We start from the raw sequence: 10,162 nt of genomic DNA, 5'->3' as shown, positions 1-10,162 counted from the left end.
GGGTCAACGGCGCCGGCGAGTCCCCCCCCTCCTCCCCTTCCCCGACCAGCCTCCTCCCCTACCCCTACCCCCTCTCTTCCCCAACGGACGGCGCGAGTGCCCCCACCCCACCGTCTTCCCCATCTCCGGCAGCTTCCCGCCACCGGATCCGCCACCGGATCTGCCACCACTAGCCACCGCCTCCTAACCACTAGCCGCCGGATCCGCCGTCTCCTAGCCGTTTGCCCCCGCCGCCCTCCTCCATCCCCGCGGCTGTGGCGCCGCCACCGGCGCCTCGCCGCCCGCCCGTGTCCACCGCCCACCGCCGGGCCGCCACCTCCCACGGCCATCCCTCTAAGCCCGGCGATCCCCCCTCCCCAACCCCCCTCCCGCCCCATCCCAACCTGGGACCCTAAACCCTAATTTCATTGCTGTCGTCGGAAGGTGTCGCCGGAGTTGGTGGAGAAGAGCTAAGGTCGCCGGAGCACGAATCGCAAAGAAAATCCCATGGTTAGTAATCTGCATGATTTTGGGCTCAAAAATCATTCGACAGCATTTAGCAATTCCGTAAATTATATTATCTATCTTTACTCTCTCTTCTCCTATTGATACCTTATATCTATATACATTGTGGAGATTGCTATAGGGAAAAAATATTTATGTGGATCCTATCTATATAGATCACTTTGCCATATCATTGGTGATGCCCTGGCTTCGAAGCAACGTCAGTAGTACAGCTAGCACTGGCTTCAAAGCGTCCGCATGCAAGCGCTAGCAGGCGAGGCGACTAGGCAGGCAGCCGCGAGTGCGAGTGTAAACACGCGCGGCGAGGCGACCGAAGCGGCGGAGATCGAGGCGGCGAGCAAACAAGGCCAAACTCATCTCCCTCTACAAATACTAGTAGTACTACTCCCATCTCGCTGCCGTTCCGGCGTTCGACGCGCGCGCGCGGCTGCATTTCGGTGCCATTCGGCGGAGCCGAGGCGACGCCGCGCTTCCACTTCCACCCACGTACACACGCGCGGCAACCGTTCGACGGAATGCCTCCCCGGAAGAGGAAGGCGCCGGCGGCGGCGAGGGGGAGGAAGAAGAAGGAGCGAGTGGCGCCGGACCGCATCAGCGCCCTGCCGGACGGGGTGCTCCACCTCGTGCTGTCGCTGCTCCCGGCGCACGACGCGGTGGCGACGTGCGTGCTCGCCCGGCGCTGGCTCCACCTCTGGAAGGAAGCGCCGGGCCTCTCCGTGGAGTGGTGGGATTACGATGAACCGGACGACAGGTTCATCAGCTTGGTGGACCGCTTTTTTACGCTCCGCAGCAGCAGCGCGCCTCTGAATTACTGCAGTATCAACATCAATTTCCCGGATTTCTTGCCTGAAAAAGATCAGCTCTTCGTCCGCTGGATCCAGCGAGCTTTGCGCTGCCAAGCTCGGGTGCTACGAATCAGTTTGATCGATTGGGTCGAGCTGCCTTACATGACTCTCATCTCTCAGCACCTCACGAGGTTAGAGCTTCAAGGTATAAGTGGCGATGATAATTTTCTTGATCTGTCGGGCTGCCCATCGCTGGTGAATCTGGATATGGATACTTGCTGTATCTATGTCGATAAACTGTCGTCTTCATCCTTGAAAACATTGTGCCTCTCCCAGTGTCAATTTTCTATAGAATACCACATTTGGTTGTGTTTTCCGAGTCTAGTTTCGTTGGAGCTAAGTTACTGCCCTGGTAGGGCTCCGTTCCTTGAAAGCATGCCATCCTTGCTACAAGCAATTGTTAGATTCGATGACGCTTGTGAGGACAAATGTCAGAAGAGTGTCTCTGGTGGTTGTGATGATGATGATGATGATTATTGTTTTGGTTGTGCTGATGAGGTTGTTGCTGGTTACGGCACCAATGGCATGTGTCTTCAAGGCTTGTCGGAAGCTACGCACTTGGAGTTATCAGCTGATCCTGCAGTGGTATGTATTCTTGAGACTACATCTCTCATATCTTTCCTTATATTTTTTTTATTTCTGTTATTTCTTATGCAGTAAACATATCCAACACTTCGGTAGCATTATTGTGCAGTTTTCATATAACTTGGTCGTGGTCACAATGCTTGGTACTGTTGGTTCTTGAATCCACAACATTCTTTTCTAATGAAAAATTTAAATGATAATGTCAATGATTCCTCAGTTCTGGTATAAGTCATTCAGTATGTCTGATATTTGGACAGTTTTGGGCATGTTAGGTATCTGTAAAAATGAATCTTTTTAAATATTTTTTTCGATTATATCTGGTTAATTATAAAAGAATGATGGTTACTTATTTTATCTGGATCCTTTGCACTTTGCATAGTATGTTTTCAGGAGGGATTTGAAGTGGTGTCCTACATTTGCCAAGTTGAAGACTTTGTTACTTGATGAATGGTGTGTGGTTGGTGACCTCAGTGCGCTAATCTGCTTTCTCCAACATTCACCAATTTTGGAGAAGCTTACTATTCAGCTCCAAAAGGTATTGCATCCTGCGGATTGATCAGAGCTTGTTATTAAAGTTACCATCCATGGTTGATTGAGCTTATATGTTATTTATTTTCTACAGGCACCTACATGTTTAATGGATTCGGAAGGACAATATAATACATCAGAACTGCCATTTGTGTCCAACCATCTTAAGATTGTTGAAATTGAATGCAAAGAGGTCAATACGTGGGTTTGGAAAATCTTGAAGACCCTGACTACCTACGGCATACCACTCAAGCAAATTAATATCAAACTGACTAGTGAACGCAATGGATCTGGATGTGAGTTAATCTATCAGACATTTGTTGTTTGTTTTACAGAAAATTCGGGACTATGTGTATAAATTAAGAAACCCAGCCGTGAAGAAAATCTTGATCTAATTCAAAGAAATTAATAGCTACATTTTAATCTGCACACGGGTGAGAAAAATGTACAACCTCCCCATACAATTCAAAGAGAAAAAGAAAGGATGATATAATACATGTATCTAACTAGCAAGCATCTCTAAAAGCTTTATAATATCATTGGGTTGAATTGCAATGTATGCATGATTAATTTATACGTTGACCAGTTTGGGTTGTATATGTTGGGATATTTTATTGATATTATTGCATATGCTCTCTGCTCATACTGCGTACGTATAGGTATATATTATCCTTTGCCTAACCCATCTTAATTGATTTTCTTGTCTGCAGGTTTTAATTTTGTCTGTACTGGTTTCAGCTACAACTAGAGGTTAGATCATGCTGTCTTTTTAGTTCTTACAAGTTACTCCTTCCGTTTCACAATGTAAGTCATTCTAGCATTTCTCACATTCATATTGATGTTAATATATCTATGTAGATTCATTAACATCAATATGAATATGGAAAATGCTAGAATGACTTACATTGTGAAACGGAGGAAGTATGTATCATTTTTGTGGATGACTGGGTGCGACATAGTTGTTTTCTATCTGTTGGGATCTTATGGACATGATTAATGCAATCAAAAGGAACAAATAATACATTTTAGAACTTGTTTCGTGTGTTACTTGCACTTTGGGCTATTTGTCTTTTAGATAACATCTTTGTTCAGTTGCAATTTTAGCTAAAAATTCTGGGATGCAGTTTTCCTTTTCTTTTTTTGAAAAATATGACCTCATCAGCTGTCGTAATGTTTTGTGCCCAGTCTTTCTGCATGTGTTTGCACAATTTCCATACATGCATAAGGCAGGGGCAATTCTTTAATTGACATTTAGAAATGCTGTAGTTCACTGTTTTAATAAAAGGTAGCAGCTCCTATTCAGCATGGAAAAGGAAAAGGGAAGTACATGAACATCCCTTGTACTACTATCCTCATCATTCCTACCTTTACCAAAGTAATGTGGGCATGGGCATTGTTACACCATATTTTTGCACTATAAGCCCCAAATTATTTATCCCTTCAAATCAACCTATTCTCCTAAGAAATAAGAGTATTGCACTAGACAAATGAATTGATTTCTGTATCAAAGGCGTATGTATGAGGTAGCAGGTATCATTGTCAGAGATTGTCTCAGTTGTGAATACCGGTCATAAGTCACCGTTAGTAGGCTAGTTAGGATAAAACTTTGGTGAGTGGTAACAAGGACTACTGCTACATTACAGTCTATTATCACATCATTGAAATTTGCCACTTCTCTCATGCAGGTTTGTGTTTAGGTTGGCCGTTTGGATCAAAGCACAGGGCCGGTGTGAACATTTGGGATGTCTGTTGACGTCTGCAGTCTCTACTGATTATTCAGAAAAGACAGTGCTGTTGCTGTCTTCTGATTGGTAGCGTCTCATTCATATCGGTACCGATATGTACTTCTGTATGAATGATACTAGTTGTGCCTTTACACTATTGGCTGTTTGGTTTTTGCAATATGACATGTAGCTCCTGCTGTGTATGATGCTAAAGAACTCGAAATCTGATGCAGTTTGGATTTATCAGTTGGCTGCAATCTCCGGTGACATTTTCCTGCTGTGTATTATTCGGTGTGTGTTTCTGGCCGTGCGGCTGTAGGCACTTGGATGAAATTGTTGTTGTGGGATGGGTGCGACCCGACCTGTGGTAATCCTTATTAATTCACTCTAGTCTAACTAAATAAAATTATGTCACTTTTAACCAAAAAAAAGTGAGCTACTCCATCTGTTTTGTTCTCACTTTTTAAAGAAATATGAAATATATGATGTCGTTGTTTTTTTATATGATGTTTGGTCATTCATATTATTTTAAAAAGATTATATAAATATTATTTATTATTTATTTGTTTTATCATAAGCAAACTATAGTCTTAACTATTTTTTTTCAAACGTTACATGAAAAGTTAATGGTGTCATACATTTTGAGATGAATATAGTATTATAAGACGTTTTGACTTTTAAATAAGTCAAACTTCCATAAATTTAATAAAGCCTACAGGAAAACGTAGCAACTCTCATAACATCAAATTAGTTTTATTAAATCTAATATTGAATATATATATATATATATAGGACACTCATATGGGGCACCATGGTATCAAATGCACAAAATCACTCAAATTTTTCAAAATTTTCAAATTGTGAGTATATACCTAGTTATAATAATTTGATTCATACCTATACCTATCAACAAAACAACTCAAATTTAACTTTATTTCACAATCCATGATTACTACCTAGAATCAAAATCTAACAAAAACAAGTTTAAATTCAGTTCAAACTTGCTTTGAACTAGTTAGTAAAGTAGTTAACGTTAATACCTAAGTAATTAAAAAAATTTCATACTCATTTGAATTGGATATATACTCAATTTCAACAATGGTGCCCGGGCACCATGGAGTACCAAACAAATTTACTATATATATATATATATATAGGTAAATTAACTGGTGTTACATGGAGTATGGACTCCAATAGAATTCACCGTATACGTGCTTTGAGATCTGTGCTACACAAACCGGAGTACTATACTTCTTAACGGGTTAAACCCGATTGGATCTTTCCATCAGCAATAGGGATTCATGATTTGCATGCATGCATGTACTGACGTGATTGAGTTTCCATTTATACGTTCACTCCTATTGTTTCCATATAAACTTTCATGCACATACTTTCCATTTGAAATATTAATATGATTGCGTGATAATTTATTACCCAAATTTAAAATGACTTTCCATATTTGAAATATTAACATTATCACGCTAATATTTATTTCCAAAAATTTGAGATTGCACTGAATCGAATCCACTAATTTCGATTTTTTTGCTTTATTTTCATCAATACGAGTAGAGATGCCATTCCATTCTTTTACACACTCCACTTTAGGCTCCACGCTGTTACACCGCCGCACGTCGGCGAACTTCTTCATTGCCGAGTCGTTGTGCTACCGGACGTGCCCGACCATCGTCGTCGTGGGCTGCTGATTGTTCGTGAGAGTCTTGGATGTACGCAGCCGGTTATCCACAATCTTCGTCGCCAACCAGTTGCGCCGCCGAACATCCACGAGCTTCTTCTTTGCGCCCGCTCATCGTTCGCGACAATCGCAGCAGTCGCTTGATGTCCGCGACTCCATCCCAAGCTCGCTCCTCGCCCCACGACGTAATTTTCAGCTTCCAGTTCCTCCGTTTGAATCTTATCGGTGAACCACGTTCAGGTATGAACCCCATATGAGGCGTGGCATGGGCGACGTCCCTCGGCCGAACACCTGAGGGTGTTTGGCTGTGTAGGCTACGTCAAGACGGTGAAGCCGAACCTGCGCAAGCTCGACGATCGAGGTACGAGGATGGTGTTTATTGGCTATGAACAAGGGTCAAAGGCGTATCGCATGTATGACCCTGTGGAGCGGCGCGTTTGCGTGTCGCGTGATGTCGTCTTCGATGAGGCGGCAACATGGGCATGGCGTGATCCTGAGACAGAGGCGACTGGAGAGGAGGAATTCACGGTGGATTTCTTTGTGAATCCCGTGGAGTCTGCTATTGCCGACTTGGGCGAACAGGCTAGCACGCCTGTGCAGGGAGGCGCGTCCCCGGCGTCGACGGCCACTCCGCCCTCACCACCTGAAGCGCCGGCGGGGGTGGAGTTCTGCTCACCACCAAACTCTATCACGCCAGGGACAGATGAAAGCCCTGTCAGGTATCACCGAGTGCAGGATATCCTATCTGCTACTGAACCTGTCCTTGATTTTGATTATAGCGACCAATGCTTGCTGGCAAGTGAGGAACCAATGAGTCTTGCAGAAGCTGAACAACAGTTGTGTTGGAGGCAGGCAATGCAAGAGGAGCTAAAGTCCATTGAAGACAATCAGACTTGGAGCTTTGCTGAGCTCCCTGTTGGACATAAAGCAATTGGGTTAAAGTGGGTCTATAAGGTGAAAAAGGATCCATCAGGAGTTGTGGTGAAACACAAAGCAAGGTTGGTAGCAAAGGGATATGTGCAACAACAAGGAATTGATTTTGAGGAAGTGTTTGCCCCAGTGGCTAGAATGGAAACTGTGAGGCTCCTGATTGCAGTAGCTGCAAGCAAAGGATGGGAGATTCATCACATGGATGTGAAGTCTGCTTTCCTGAATGGTGATTTGGAAGAGGAAGTTTATGTTGTGCAGCCACCTGGTTTTATTGAGAAAGGAAAAGAAGGCCAGGTGTTGAGGCTCAAGAAAGCTTTGTATGGGCTAAAGCAGGCTCCCCGAGCATGGAATGCAAAACTGCACAACACTTTGATTTCTCTGAATTTCATCAAGTCTGAAACTGAGAGTGCAGTGTATGTGAGAGGAACAGGAAGCTCAAGGTTGATTGTGGGAGTGTATGTGGATGATCTGATTATCAGTGGGGCTCAAGCAAGTGAAATTGATTTTTTCAAGGAGGAGATCAAGAAGAAATTTCGCATGAGTGACTTAGGTCTGCTGAGTTACTATCTGGGAATGGAGGTTGTCCAAAAGGATGATGGAGTGTTTCTGTCACAAACTGCTTATGCAGCAAAAATCCTAGAAAAGACAGGAATGGAAGGCTGCAATTCTACTCAAGTTCCCATGGAAGCTAGGTTGAAACTGAAGAGGGAGAGTGGAGGGGAAGGAGTTGATTCAACCATGTATAGAAGCACTGTGGGAAGTCTCAGGTATTTGGTGAACACAAGGCCAGATCTTGCTTACTTTGTCGGGTATGTGAGCAGATTTATGGAGAAACCAACTTCTGAACATTGGGCAGCAGTGAAGCATATTCTGAGATACATTGCAGGTACTCTTGATGTTGGCTGCTGCTTTGGGAGAAGGGAAAAGGTTGAACTCAGATTGATTGCGTTCAGTGACAGTGATATGGCTGGGGATTTGGATGATAGGAAGAGCACCACATGTGTACTGTATATGCTGGGAGACAGTTTGATCAGCTGGCAATCTCAGAAACAAAAGGTGGTAGCTTTGTCGTCATGTGAAGCTAAGTATATTGCTGCTACTACTGGTGCTTGTCAAGGGATTTGGCTCAATAGGCTATTGGCAGAATTACTTGGAGAGGACCCTGGCCAAACTGTGATGAAAGTTGATAGCAAATCAGCAATCAATCTCTGCAAGAATCCAGTACTCCATGATCGAAGTAAGCACATTGACACTCGATTTCATTTTATCAGGGAGTGTGTGGAGAAGAAGCAAATCGCTGTGGAGTATGTGCGAACAGAAGATCAGCTTGCAGATATACCGACTAAGCCTGTTGGACGAGTTCGGTTTCTTGAACTCCGGAAGAAGATGGGTTTGGAGCAGGCACATCAAGATTAGGGGGGAAATTGATAGCTTTATCCAAATAATCTTGTGTGCGAGAGCTAGTTTTTTCAGTTGCATATTTTTAACTTACCCATTGCATTTTGTAATAGCATTGGATTCCTAGTTGCATGCGCTGGCTGAAGATTAGCAAACTCGGTCAGTGTTAGTTATCGTTTTTCCGTTTTTTCGGTAGTAGAAGAGATCGAGCAGGGGTCCGATCGTGGGATGGCACAGTCAGTCGTTGATCCAGCAAGATCGCGCATGTAACAGACTCCTTCGTGGAGGTGAATAAAAGGAAGAAAAACCCCAGAAAAGCTGCGAAGTTTTGCAGCACCAAAACTCTGTTTTTGCTCTGTTTTCTGTGTTGTCGTATTTTCGTCAGATACTGTTCATCGTTCTGAACTACTCAGACAAGCTAGGATAGCCACAATCTCGCGTGTGTTCAGAGTGTTCTAGCTGACATTCTTTCCCTTTTTGTTTTGACGGGAAGGAGATGAAGGGATATGCCTGAGTTTTCAGATTTTTTTTTATGAGTAGATTGCACATGGGGCCACCCCTTTCACCAATGTTACAGCTTGAGCCATGGGTAACCCTTGCTTTTTACTTTGGACCTGGGTTTTTTTTAACAACAATGTATATGGCTAAAGTAGTCCATATAGATGAGATCCATATATATGGATTTTAACTATTATAACTTTTACAATGTATATAGATAGCAAATAGCATTAGAATGAGAGAAGAAGCAGAGACAAATAATATATTTTATCCTCTATGGGCAACCAATATGCTTATGGGTAGCTTTTGTTATTTCTTTGCTATAAATTAGTTCCACAATGTTATTAGGAGGTTGAATGGAATACTATATTGCTTATGGACCACTTTTGGATTATATTATGGATGCCCTAAAATGTTTCACATTGGACATGTTCTTCTTCCTCTGGCTCTCCCCATCATATCTCTCTCCCTTCTCAATGTCGAGCCCTCCATAATGGTGAGCAGGACCCCTCCACTGACCCCTGCTCCACCAGCGCCGACGCAGCGACGCTATGCTATCTGCTACTCTTGGTTTTTTCTTCTCCTTCTTGATGGTCTCAACCTCTAACACTCTGCCTTGTAGGGTGGGCAAAAATTAGCCGAGCACCGAACACCCGAACCGAACCAGACCGATCTACAAGTTTCTTCGGCTTACGGTTTTCCAATCGGTTTTGTTTTTTTGTCTGCTTTGGTGTCTGCTTCTTCGGTGGTGAATCGAACTATCGATGAAAACCGAATAGGCCGAAAAACCGAAGAAGCCCACCACAGCCCATGCCAACGCTAGCCCACTAGTGGAAGTCCCCAATTTATCGCTTCCTCTTTGGCCGAGCGACGCACGAAGCGGCAAATCAGGCGCATCGATGGTGGCTTGAGTCAGGCTCGCGGTGCAGGAGAATGGCCCCAGCACCTCGCGTGATATCGGCGGGTGCCAAGCATCGCGTTATCTCAACCGCTGCGTCACTTCCTCGGTAAAACCGAAAACCAAAAAAGCATCGCGATTTTTATGCTCGGTTAATTTTTTTCAATAATGTGCTTTGGTTTTTATTTTAGGAAATCCGGATTGAAGAGAATCTGAGAAAACCGAACCGACTAAACCGAGGAAACCGAACGCCCACCCCTACTGCCTTGTCCAGGTCCAGGTGCACCAGCACCTCCTTTTATTCCATTTGCATGCACATTTTTCTCAACGCCGCTAGCTCTGGTTGGCTCTAGCACCAAATTTGTTAGCTTGAACACGGAGAGCATGGAGGCCAAGTTCACGGGCACTGCAAGGTTGCGCATCACAAAGGAGAAAGGGAGGACAGCCAAAGGAAGAAGAACCTGTCCAAAGTGGAATATTTGGTTAATATATCCGGTCCAAAGTGAAAATAGAAGCTCATACATTGGTCCAAGCCGTAACAATGGTAAGAAATGGTGGT

At 43.9% G+C, this 10,162-nt stretch overlaps 1 protein-coding gene across 1 annotated transcript; it reads left to right on the top strand.

Annotated features, from left to right (window-relative positions):
* Positions 1 to 703: 703 nt before the first annotated feature.
* LOC127754198 (F-box/FBD/LRR-repeat protein At5g56420-like) lies at positions 704 to 4,470 on the top strand. The gene is made up of 5 exons (XM_052279687.1): positions 704 to 1,934; positions 2,314 to 2,469; positions 2,557 to 2,758; positions 3,173 to 3,212; positions 4,148 to 4,470. The coding sequence occupies exons 1-4, from the start codon at positions 1,020 to 1,022 to the stop codon at positions 3,208 to 3,210; spliced, it is 1,311 nt and encodes a 436-aa protein (XP_052135647.1). The 5' UTR covers positions 704 to 1,019; the 3' UTR covers positions 3,211 to 3,212; positions 4,148 to 4,470.
* Positions 4,471 to 10,162: the final 5,692 nt, after the last annotated feature.

Source organism: Oryza glaberrima, chromosome 11 (assembly GCF_000147395.1).
Source record: "Oryza glaberrima chromosome 11, OglaRS2, whole genome shotgun sequence".
NCBI classification, from domain to species: domain Eukaryota; kingdom Viridiplantae; phylum Streptophyta; class Magnoliopsida; order Poales; family Poaceae; genus Oryza; species Oryza glaberrima.
The sequence above is the reverse complement of the archived record's forward strand: the minus strand, read 5'-3'. Positions and strand labels throughout refer to the sequence as shown.

Excerpts from the sequence above, each read along its gene's own strand:
- LOC127754198 (XM_052279687.1), top strand. The coding sequence starts at position 1,020 with ATGCCTCCCCGGAAGAGGAAGGCGCCGGCGGCGGCGAGGGGGAGGAAG. Across the intron at positions 1,935-2,313 it reads TATCAGCTGATCCTGCAGTG|TATGTTTTCAGGAGGGATTT; the intron begins GTATGTATTCTT and ends CACTTTGCATAG. Across the intron at positions 2,759-3,172 it reads TGAACGCAATGGATCTGGAT|GTTTTAATTTTGTCTGTACT; the intron begins GTGAGTTAATCT and ends TCTTGTCTGCAG.